At 35.7% G+C, this 13028-nt stretch overlaps 1 protein-coding gene across 1 annotated transcript; it reads left to right on the plus strand.

The window, feature by feature from the left end:
• The first annotated feature begins 2704 nt into the window (after positions 1-2704).
• Positions 2705-5113, plus strand: sox19a (SRY-box transcription factor 19a). Its single transcript, XM_055199019.2, has 2 exons — positions 2705-3700; positions 3833-5113. The coding sequence occupies exons 1-2, from the start codon at positions 3045-3047 to the stop codon at positions 4071-4073; spliced, it is 897 nt and encodes a 298-aa protein (XP_055054994.1). The 5' UTR covers positions 2705-3044; the 3' UTR covers positions 4074-5113.
• Positions 5114-13028: the final 7915 nt, after the last annotated feature.

Raw genomic sequence — 13028 nt, forward strand, 5'->3', positions numbered from 1 at the left:
CATCTCTCTTTCTTTGCTCTCAGCTCTCCCCCACACACTTCATTTCTCCTCTCTCTTTTATCTCGGACCATCCAATCTGTCATTCGGGATCTCCGCATCTCTCGCATGTATGATGCTTGGCTTTTTTCAGGCTTTCTCCGGACTATCCGGTTCTCTCGCGAGGCCCCCACTTAAATTTTGATTTGATTGTCGACACAACACCAGGAGACATCAATGTGTTTCCTCTCTTTATTCTCCGGCCCTTGCTTATAATGAGACTGATCCCATACATGAGAATGACTCGTGCACAATAGCTCCGGCACACTCCATATTCAGCCTCCACATAAAGTAAGGTTAATTGTATAATAAGTGCGTGACAATGGGCCGCCACAATAGCCCGAGTCAATATTGACGCCGTACAGTGGGGTTTGCACCGTCGGGCTCTGAGCCAGCAGAAAATACGTCACGCGTGAAATTTTTCACATTTTTCCACAGGCTCGAGGTAATACCACCTGTTGCTCATCTATGCAATTGCGCAATATTAAATGGGCCATAGGTTTAACTCACTCAACATGTCATCGTACCAGATACACGCACTAATCCAATAGGAGATTCAGGTTTTACAACCTACTGCTGGTAAACATCATCAGCATGTTTTACATCTAACGACACAATCTGCTTTTAACTCGTATGAAATCCTGTAGCATCCTTTTTTTCTTTTTCAGTTTTCTGATATGAGAAAGTTCTCCTTGCTTTAAAATTCATGCAAACCACTCATACACGCACAAGTACACTAGCAAATTTTCATAAATAGACACACCACTGTCATGCGCTGCTGCTGTAAGGACCCAGATGAAGTCATTCTTTTACCAGCATTATGTAGTCCTTATAGGAACATTCAACTGATGTGTTATTACAAGCTAAACTCAGAGGGGGGGAGGTCATTGTCACACTTGTTTCTGATGGTCAGTCGTAGTGGCTGTGTTTTGGGATACAGGCCCACAATAGACGTGTGAAGTGATGCCTATAGAAACTAATGTGTATGACTTGACTGGGTGATAAGGAGTAACTACTCACACCTGCAGTCATTAGAAAGACGACTCACTGGGGTGAAACACATCTGAATTCAACGGCATCATAGAAAACTAAATAAAAATGATGTTTCTTAAAAAATAAAGTTCCCTATATACTTTTTAATATGTTTTTCTAATATCACTTTATAGGGGTGTTTCACTGTAAAAATAAAAGATGCAGCATGAAGTTAAACAACTTTTAGTTATGCAAGTCAATTCAACCAATTTTTTTGAGTTTTGACTTGTGAAAGGTGAACGAAAACAAGTTGAAATTGTTTAACTTAAATTGTAAAGTTAAAGTAACATAAAAATGTAGCAGTGTAGTGTGCTTCAAGTGGCAATGGATGGATAAATCTGAATACATCGAGTTACAATAAAAGCATTAAAAAAATGAATAGCTTTTAAATGCACACAGCCCTTACAGACACATTTATTTAATGCAGCTTAGATTGTTGGAAATCTGTCATTTTCACACTTCTTCAACAAACGCCAACAAGGTTAACACACATATCCAAAAAACCCAGCAAAGAGAGATGTTAGTGTTTGTTGAGATAGTGTGAACTATCCCTAACAGTGTGTTAAAACAAAACTTAAAGACTATTATAAAAATACAAATGTATAGCTGTCCAAAAGCTTGCCTTTTTTACATTGCTAATGTTGCATTGTTCATAATTTGGAAATAAACAACTTTTGCTATTTTTTGCAACTTTTGCTTTATGCGATTAATGATGATGTGATTGCATGTTTGGCTACCTGGGAATTGTGGATAAGTGCATTGTATATTTAACTACAGTTAAAAAAAAGTTAAAACAACTTGGTTTTGCAAGTTAATTCAACTTACATTTTAAGTTTTGACCTGTGAATAGTTGCATTATAAAACATATAAAAACTAGTTAAAATTGTTTAACTTAATTTTTTTAGTTAAAGTAGCATAAAAATATATGTTGATTTGACAAAAATGCATTTATTAATAAGTTTACATTAGTTTACAGCTAGTTTAAATTATCACAAGAAACATAACATTATTATAAAATGTAGTTTTTTATTACAATAAAGTTTGGAAAACACACAAAACATTTCTTCAGGGTAAAAAATTTAAAGGGCCTGGGGCGAAAAGTGAAAGTTACAAAGTGGTCTTAAAAACAAAATATCGCAGAAAATTTCAGCTGATATTTATTTGAATTTAAAAGGTAATATATGTTTTATTTAATGTTTTTAGACATTGTGTTTATGGATTTCTTTAACAAAGTTTGATATATAAAGATGGCATATGGTTTCTTTTCTATCCCATGGCAAAAACTTCACCATATAAAGATGATCTTGTAGTAGCAAGAAACTTTTTAAACTTTATTACTGTTTATGTTAATATATTTACGAATGAACTAAATGTATATGATTTATATGTATATGTGTGTTAATTTATAACCTCTTATATTACTAAACAGATCAGTCACTTTACAACTAATGATCAGCATTGCATAATATGCGGTCACTGTTATATAAAACTAGTATAAAATGTTATTTTGTACTCTCAGCGTAAAGTGTTGCAGGTGAATACAGAAACTCCTCTCCCCCAAACGGAGTCCTCCTCCTGCTCATGGCCTCTCCACATTCACCGCACCCCTTCTTTAGTGATGCTAATGTGGAGAGAAAGAAAGCAGCTGTAGGCGGACAGTGATGAAATTCTATTATCACTCAAGCACTGAAAGAGTCGCAGGCAAGACGCAAGAGTTTGAGCTCGGACCTGTTTTCATTTCAAGACAAACTCACTTCATTTCACAACGTGTTGATTGTCTTTGGGTATTTATAGGCAGCTTTTGTCATAGTTTTAGTCAGTCTCCTCTAGTTTTTTTGGACTTATGTGTCCATAAACAACCGCGTAAAAGTAATCATTTAAGTTCGGCGCGCACTGAAAGTCAGTGGATTTCATTTCAAGTCACTCGTTAGTTTACGGTGATACGTCAGTATCACCTCTAATCTCTTTGGTCAGCTATGTACAGCATGCTGGAACATGACATGAAGTCGTCCGTGCCACAGACGCACCAAAGCGGGCAGGGAATGACCCAGCTGAACGGTGGAGTAAATCACGGGGTGACCCACGGAGTCACCAAGCCTGCTGTCAACAACCAACAACAGGGTGTCGATCCCATGGACAAGGTTAAGCGGCCTATGAACGCTTTTATGGTATGGTCTCGGGGTCAGAGGCGCAAGATGGCACAGGAGAACCCCAAAATGCACAACTCTGAAATCAGTAAGCGTCTGGGCGCGGAATGGAAGCTGCTTACCGACGCGGAGAAACGGCCCTTTATCGACGAGGCCAAGAGACTTCGTGCCCTGCACATGAAGGAGTACCCAGATTACAAATACAAGCCCCGTCGCAAGACGAAACCGGTTCTGAAGAAGGACAACCCGGCCGCTAAGTATCCACTATCAGCCGGCAACCTGTTGGCGGCGGCCGCTGCGCAAGGATCGGGAGGCAGCCCGCGGATGGATAGCTACGGCTGGGGTCACACAGGTGGATACGCTGGCATGCAGACTGATGCCCTAGGTTACAGTCAGCAGCTGCACCGCTATGATTTGTCTGCTCTGCAGTATCCATCCGCCATGGCCACGGCGCAAACTTACATGAATGGCGCAAACTCCTACAAGTAAGTTAATAGTCTTGTGCGTAAAATATGTGCACTGTCTACTATATTATACTCACATTGTTTCATACAGACAAAAACAACATATTTACGATATGATTTTATAATAAATATTTTCCTATTTTATCTATCCAGCCCCATGTCCTACAGCAGCACTCCACAGCAGCCCAGTCCGGTCATGTCCATGGTGAAACCAGACCAAGTGTCCCACTCTCCGACCGGAGCCCACCAGCGGGGTCCTTTACAAGGCGACCTGAGGGACATGATTAGCATGTATATCCCTGGAGGAGACACCACAGAGAATGGAGCACAGAGAGGTTACTCCAACATCCAACAGCATTACCTCACTGGTACAGCACCTCTCACTCACATCTGATCAAGAAACTGTCCTGTATTTAGTCTGGAGGCTTGTGGGCTCACACGACTCGATGTGCTGTAGTAAATGCTTGAACATTAACTTGATATGTATAAAGGATGAGGGTGTGTGGACACACGGTCGAACTGGAAGACCCAAGGCAGCTGGACTTGTCGAAGTGCCTGAATATTGTGTGGAGTGTGTGTGTGTGTTTGTGTGTCATCCTATGATGTCATTGCATTTTTCTAAGGTCCATGTGTTTGTTTTCTATATAACGTTTAGATGGTCTTAACTGTGGCCTGGTGCACTATTGTGGAACTGCGCATATAGTTGAGTAAAAACATGGCACACTTTTTTCCTCTAACTGACTGGTCATTGGTTTTAGCTCATAACCAACGACTGGTTGACTATTGCTTATTTGCATAGTTAAAACCTTATGCCAGCTAGTTAATATCTCACCGATTACTGACTTCAAAGGCATGACTGTAAACAATGAAAAAGGGAAGAAACCGAGCACACATTCCCTTGGTCGCTGCTTCTAAACACCTCAAAACAAATCATCCAGATTTTACTTTTAAGCTCTCATACCATAAAGACTTTGTAACATTGTGCTGCTCAGCATTGTTTAGGTAATGCAAACATTTTAAATGCACAACGGTTTAGACATTCTTGTTTTCTTTCCAACATTAGTATAGATACAATGTGCCCTGAGCTTTGACAGATTTTTAAAAAATGAAAACGAAATAGAGATCCTGTTTAGAGGGATTTGACTGTATTTTCTCTATAAAAAAGAACAATTAATTCTCAACTCCTGTGAGAAATAGAGCTTTGTGAATAGAGGTGTCTTGTAAAAAGTGGGAGAGTCAAAACGTTTTGAATATTGTTCATGCAAAAAACGATGAGCTTTTAAAAAGACTGTGTTTGACTAAGAATGTATTGTTGTGAAATGTTTCTTTTTCATTTAAAGCCCTTATAGTAAGGGTTAATAATCTTGTATGTGACTCAACAACCTTGATAGAAAAACAAAAAAAAATGTAATAAAGTATTTTATTATTTTTGTACACTCGTCTTTATTTGTTCTCCTTCCAAAATCTGAAAATTAAGCTATTTTTCTTTTTAAAATTTTTTTCTTTTTTATTAATGCAACTAAACTTTAAAAAACATTCAAATTTAAAATTAAGCTACTTTTTAAAATTTCCCATATTGCAGCTAAACTTTAAAATAGTCTACATTCAAATTTTATGCTACTGATGTTTCAACATTTTGCAGATTCGAATTGAAAAAAATAAAAATGCACTTAAATTTTGACAATTGAATTAAAAAACTGAAGTTTGCTACTGTAATAAATAAAGCATTGATACTTATGGAAAATGTTTGGAAAACTACATAAACTGAAAAAGTCATGTTTTTACACTACTTTAACTCATTAAAATAATTCTTAGCAATTGAAACATTTTTAATGAGTTAAAGGAACTCATCACTACACAATATTTAAAACTGCATAAGCTGAAATGAATCCAATATGATAAATTTTAAGGCAGCATTTTTTTTTTGCACACATAAATATTTTACAGTTGATAAACGAAGCAAATTGTACGTATGAAATTGCACAGAAAGGCTCAAGTTTGTTTAATGATAAGATGACAGGTGTTACTTTACTAAGGCGCCACAACCTACACACTTTCACGCATTAGATGATAATGTGATAAGTGTACGCCAACAAGACTGCAGCCCAGCCCAAACACCCCTGCTTTATTGCGAAATTACTGACACGAGCTTTATTCCCAATGTTTGATCAATCCGAATAGAGATTGTTTTCATACGCCTGCTCGTTTAAAACCGACCAGACTCGTTTAATTCATTGTTAATACGATAGCGGCTTACGGTCCCGATATTAACGCACTTAAGTCGATATGACTAATATTATAATTAGCTAAAACGCAGCAAATTAAGCCGAGTAAAGGAAACGATCGCAGGGGACACCGGTTTGGAAGGGATGGGGTCTTGCTGATGGGACATCTGACCTCCGTCACCTAACTTGGAGAAGAAAGCGGACATCGATTAAAACTGATAAAAGTTAGCGGGATCAAAACACAGAGGTCGGAGGACTATCCCTCCCTTTTCTCTCGGGTTTTTTTTAATACTTTGCCCGCTTTTTCCAGGAGAGAAAGCGAGTGGCTGTCCGGGCCGTAATTGGCCGTTTCGGAGTCTCATTGTCCTGTGCTTTTGAGCACGCAGGTGCGCGCAGTAAAAGCGCGCGGTTCTCAGCGCCTCTTATGCTCGCCTTTGTTCTCCATTCTCTCGCTCTCCCACCGGGCAGAAAATTAGCGTTGCATTGAGTGCCTCGTCTCCCCTCTCAGCAGTCCCGAGCTTAACCCGCTCGCTGCTCTCCGCTATTCTCATGGTAATAGTGCAGTCAGGACCGGCTAATCGGGGGTGGAGGGGAGGGGAGCAATGGGGGTGATGGCGAGGAAGAGTTTTGAAAGGGGGATGGGAGTTATAAACACTCACGCATATCACCACAAATATAGTCCCATTGCTGGACCCATAAAGTCTATTGCAGGAAGTCGTATAGAGTGGAAGTCCACTGTTTGTATATATAGGCCTAGCTACCTATTAGAGGAAGAATATTTAAACGTAATTAACATAATTAAACAATCATAATTGTATTTTATCAAATTAAATTAATGCAAATGCTTTTATCCAAAGCAACTTACAGTGCATTCAAAATGCACATTTTTAATCGGTAGGGTATGTGTATTTCAAACCCACAAACTTTTGCACTACAAAATGGTTTCCCAATTAAACTATAAAACTGCATCAAATAAAATGAGAGATAAATGAAGAAGAATTGAGATTTAAAAAGATATTAATGTAAACTTTATTAAATGTTCAGCTTAATTTAGAGAAAACATCTATAGGACATATAGCCTATCTACAGGTGGCAATTGTATATAGGAATGGTGAATATATGTGTAGAATATATGTATGAAGAACAACAAAATATATATATATTTTTTAAAATAACAAATTGTTACATTTGTTTTGATGTTAACATCTTATTTTCTCAATTAATTAGTTGGCAAACTTTAAAATTAAGTGAACATGGTGTGCGTCTATGTGTGTGCGTGTGTAACTGTTGGTGTGCATGTGTGGGGGTTCGGTTGAAGGGGGAGCCAGATTTTCTTGTTGAAAGCATAAAATCTCCTAGCAACAAACAGAGGCTTCCACAGGTTGTTCCCAAAGCAACAGCAATCCCCCAAAACTAACCCCAAAACCCCACACCCACCAGAGAGAGAGGGTGGGGGGACAAGAAAGAGACTTTACAGTTTTAGTTGAGAAACATTTAAATGTTATAGGACTTGCTCTGGATATTTAAAAGGCATCACAAACAACGTGCGGCACAACGAATTTAAAGCACAAAATATCTTGATAAATGTATTAAACTTGATTTAAGAATACTTATAATAAGCCACAAATGTATTCCTCAAAGTCACACTTGTTGTTTAGTAACATTAGACGACAACCAGTCTATACAACATATCCACAAAAGTGTCTTTACAGCAAGTAAGTCTTAAGAGGTTTGTTTGTGTATACAAAATGATACAGTTATGAGATAAAGTTAAACCGTCTACAATGTGACCGTGCGAGCACATGTATTTCACCAGCGAGGGTCTAAGTTTGGCTCTATATCTGTGTGCAAGTGGCTAGACAAGACAAAATTGCTATGCTTCAGTTCAGAGTTAAAACAAAGAGCAGGATCAACAGCATACTTCTGCACTGCCGTCTGGTTGAATGCCACCTAGAACCCAATTATGGTTGACTTACAGACTCAAACAAAGAGAGAGAGAGAGAAGTATTGCAGGTTTGTCTGTCAGATTGTAGGTGTGGCGTTCGTTCGTGGGAGAGTTATACAACAATTTGCTACCAACGAAATGTGCATGAGAAAAAAAATCAATGACAGACAAATAAACCTCAACTGACACGCTAAATAACGTCATAAATGTTTTAACTAACGTCATGCAAAACACCTCCCAATAGTGAGTCAGTGTTTTAGAAGCCTTATTTATTTTGGACTTACACTTGAGCACCAGTCAATCAAGAACATGAATGAACATAAGCGCTGATTTAGAATCAGTGCACCTTTCGCCATATTGATGTTAGCCACATTTCATAAAAAAAGCTCAATACACTGAAAAAATGATTTATTCAATTTACTCAATTTTTTTAAGGTAAGTGGTTGCAATCAATTTATTTAAGCTACGTTTTAACAAAAGTTTTTTTATTTTATTTTATATTACTTATTTTTTTGTTTAAATGTAGCTTAAATAAATTGATTGCAACCACTTACCTTAAAAAATTGAGTAAATTGAATGAATATTTTTTTTTCAGTGTACCGGTGGGAAGTGGGCGGGGAATTGTTCTGTATTAAAATATTTTGGGTTGGAGTATATGCATATATATGTGTATTTGTACAACAGCTCGCATGGGCTAATTGTGCTTGCAAGTGTGCATAATATTCTGTATGTGAGTATGTACAGTACCTAACTAGGCAGGAGACAGTGTACCTTATTTTGTTTTACATCTATGCATTAATAAATATGGAGGATCTTTTTTTTTGTTAAGATTATCTGTATATATTTCTCCAGTAAAAAAGCTCAATACCAACTAAAATAAATGTTAATAAAAAATTATGGCAACGCGGTTGTATTTTTTATGTATTAGCTAACATAAACTAACAATGAAGAATATATTTTATCAGCATTTATTAATCTTTGTCAATGTTAGTTATTGCCAATACAGTTCATGTTAGTTCACTGTGCATTAACTAATGTTAACAGTTACAACTTTTGGTTTTAACAATGTGTTTTACAGTACACTTAAAAAAGTGAAAGTTGGATTAACTTAAAAAATACTTCAGTTGGTAACACCTAAAAAACTCAAAATTTTCCACCTAAATTTAAAAAAAGTTAAGTTGAAAAAGCTTACACTTTAAAAAAAGTTAAAACAACTTGATTTTGCAAGTCAATTCAACCTACATTTTTAAGTTTTGACCTGTCATAAAAACAAGTTAAAATTGTTTAACTTAATGCTGCATTTTTCGCAGTATACATTTTTTTAATTGAAGGAATTTTAATTTAACCAATTGATGCAATTTTTAAGTAGATCGAACTTTCACTTTTAACAGAAATGAACAAACTTTTTTTGTTCCTGTATAGCTCAGTGGTAGAACATTGCGTTTGCAGCGCAAAAGGTCATGGGTTCAAACCCAGGAAACACACGTACTGAGAAAAAATTTATAGCTTGTAATGCACTGTAAGTTGCTTTGGATAAAAGCATTTGCCAAATGCATAAATAAATAAATAAAAACTAGGATTAATAAGTTCATAGAATAATTGATTATTGTTAGCTAATGTATTAACTAATGTAAACAAATATACAACCTTATTGTAAAGTGTTAGCAAAATAAAATCTAAAAAAGTATAGTAGGCCTATATTCGAGAGTTTAATGAAGCACATTCAGTGTGTGTGAAGCAACATGTCAAAGTATCTGATTTATTTAAAGTTTGTGTTTTAAGAGGATTTCTGTCATAGCTGCAAGATTCTCATTGACGTAAAAGCAATTCATACGAAGTAGCTTTTCAGCACCTTGTTCAACACTTGCTCATAACTTCATTCATAGTGCCTCCATATTTCTCCTCTCTTTCGTATGTGTACTGATGGCATACCATAGACACTTTTTGTTTCTTTATATAGCTTATTCTAATTAGATTAACGTGTTACCTAAATTTGACCTATTTTATTTATATAGAATTTTTTACCAATGAGGACATCTCTAATGTCCCCAAAGGAAAAACAATATAGCTTACTTCTCGGGACACATTTGTACCTTAAATATTAAGTAGGTCACACATTTTGCTGTCATTGATAAAAATGCCATAAAAAAATTCCATCATACAATTGATTTTCAAGGTTTACAAAAAAATAAAAAAATTTGCTGCCTTAAAATGTTTTGTTTTCAACTTACTATTATTTATCTTACTAGGGATGAGTTGTTATAACTACAGGTGAGTTGTGTTAACTTATAAAGTTGAGTTGACTTTTCTCAACTGTATTTTGTAAGTTGTGACAACTCATCTCTGTTGACATGACTTGTAGATCTGAGTTGATTTAACAAAAAACTTAAGGCAGCAAAGTTTTTTTTACAGTGTAGAAATCACATTCCCAAAACTTAAAAAAGCTAGTTCAAGCTAGAAACAATTTTGACTGCGAGTAAATTTTCCAGAAAGTGTCATGTAAAAGCTACTTTACTTAAAACTTTACGTGAGAGCTTTTAATTAAAACTACTGATAATAGCATTTTCTGAAAATTGGTTAGCTGTTTTCAAGTAAAATCCTTGTTGCATTTACATTTTTACGTTTAATCAACTTAAATTTGTACTAAATGAAATTGAAATGGTACTAAATAGTACTTAAAGCTCGTAATCATATGGGGAACCATTTTAGCACTACAGAGCACATATAGCACCTCTGTAGAACCATAAATGTTGCTAAAGCATGACTATAGCACCACTTATAGTTCAACATAGCACAATATGCTTCTACATTGTAATGTGTAGCACTAAAAATGGTTCCTCTATGATTACAAGAAAGTGAAACACTTTTAGTGCTATTTAGCACCGTTATTTTAGAGAGCAGTCAAAAAGTTGAAATTTTTGTAAATTCAAGTTGATTAAACTTAAAAATGTAAAATTAAACTTAAATGTTTACAGTGTACTTCCCAAGTGTTTTGCCTCCTACGAATTCATCCTGACCAGGCCAAGAAAAAAAATCAAAAACTGGAACAACTATGATGGGTGACAGGTGGCCTTTCCACACCTTCTTTTTCTTTTCTACTTGCTATCGCACACATATTGCTTAAGCAAGCAAACAGTACGTCATTTCATTTTTCAACCACGGTACTATTTTTGGTCAATGCATTATTTGCTAATATCTTTGTGTGCGCACAGGGGAGGTTTAAGAGAAGGCGAGTGTTAGTTTTGATGTGGCACACTGAACTACAGAGGGATTACAACACCCAGATTTGAGTATTGATTTACTGCAGCTGTTCTTTTTTAGTCTTTAAGAGCAAGACAAACAGACATGAAGCAAGACTTTCTATATATCTAAAAGAGTCTCCTTCCACTTTACTGAATTTAATGTAAATGAGGTTTGCTTAATCCGATTCAATATGTTTAATTGCACGTGTTTGCTTAAAACGTCAAAACACGGTAAAGATCTGTATCGAAAAGCCCACACAGATAGAAATGCACACTAAACATCAAGACCACATTCTTCAGATATATGGACGAACCGCATCAATGGGCTGCTTATCAAACACACCCAAACAGCACAGATCAAAGTGCAGAGATAATAAGCTAAAACTCCTGTAAAATTAACGGAAAAAGAATGCAAGTTAAAGTTATAAATAAGGAATATGTAAGTCACTTTAATCTTTCAAGTCATCACGAGCAGTGCGCTCACAAACACATGCAAACTTTCAGACCCTCATGGGTAGGCCACACAAACACATGCATGGCGTGGTGTTTCCACACAGACAAGCAGATTAGATCATTATGATGGTAGATTGAGATCTGTCGGACAGGTAGATAAGGAGAACCACACGCATTCACACAACGCTTTATGACTCATGTTTCAGTGAGTTTTCATTGCTCCGGAAATGCACGGAGCGAGCAGAGGAGACCTCCCACTAAGCAGACCAAGCCAAGACTACACAAGCAGACCCAACAAACAAACCATACCACACCGTCAACACAGCTCCTAAGCAACAGCAAGAGACATGCTGTTAATATCTTTGAAAGACTCGTTGACCTCACAACTAATCCCCTAAAAAATTATACCCAACTTGACTACAAACTCATTTCATATAACAATAAAATGTATATTTCTCTATAATATTATACGGAATGCCTGATAAATACATGATGCTCAAAAAATAGTTTAAAAATGTGCAGTGTATTGCATAAGTTATAGCATTAAAGCAGAAAAAGTATAATTATACGAATTACGTTATAACAGAAATACAAAAGGTATTACATGAACTTTTGAAAATCCATCCCGAATTGAAATTAAGGCAGAAAAACATGTGATGAAAACAAGTGGAGTTTCATATTTAAAACTACTTTACTGCCACCTAGTGGCCTATTACTGCAATCTACTCAAAAAGATCTGTATCATGGGATTATTTAAATATCATGGAATTATTTAAATTGTCAATTTAAGTCAATTGTCAATTTAAATAATTCCATTATCAATTATTTTCTTTTCACTTTGTGTTTATTATCCTCTAAATCAGAGGTCTTCAACCTTTTTCAGGCTAGGGACCCCTTAATGAAGGGACCCCCAGAACATGTATCAAATTAGGACTGTATTTATTGTTATTTCTAATACATACTTTGTTATTATGGTGATGTTACAAAAATATTAAAATAATAATTTTTGGCATACTACATTACAATTTTAATTTACCTGAATACATCATATTGTGGGTACGTTATGCTTTTCTTTTTTTTTGTTGTTGTTGTTATTAGCATATTAATAAATTTTTGTTTGATGCCTACTTTAATTTGTGCAAAATATTATTTTGCATTCAAACAATATTTAGAACCCCTCTTGAAGACCCATGCTCTAAATGATTCAATGCTGTCAAAGAATATTAAGAAATATAGACAGATAGATAGATGGGTTAACCAAGCAATGGATTAAATAACACAGCATTTTTTAGAAAGACAGACAGACATACTGTAATGCAGAATGTAAAAATAACAACAAAACTTAAAAATGTCTGTAGAAATTACAATATTACTGGCAGCTGTTTGCCAGTAACTTACTGCAAATTCAAATGTATGCCACCCACTGACAACAATTTGTTCAAAGTTAAATGAACATTAAACATCAACAAGTATTTACAAAATAA

This window comes from Misgurnus anguillicaudatus, chromosome 22 (genome assembly GCF_027580225.2).
Source record: "Misgurnus anguillicaudatus chromosome 22, ASM2758022v2, whole genome shotgun sequence".
Taxonomy (NCBI): domain Eukaryota; kingdom Metazoa; phylum Chordata; class Actinopteri; order Cypriniformes; family Cobitidae; genus Misgurnus; species Misgurnus anguillicaudatus.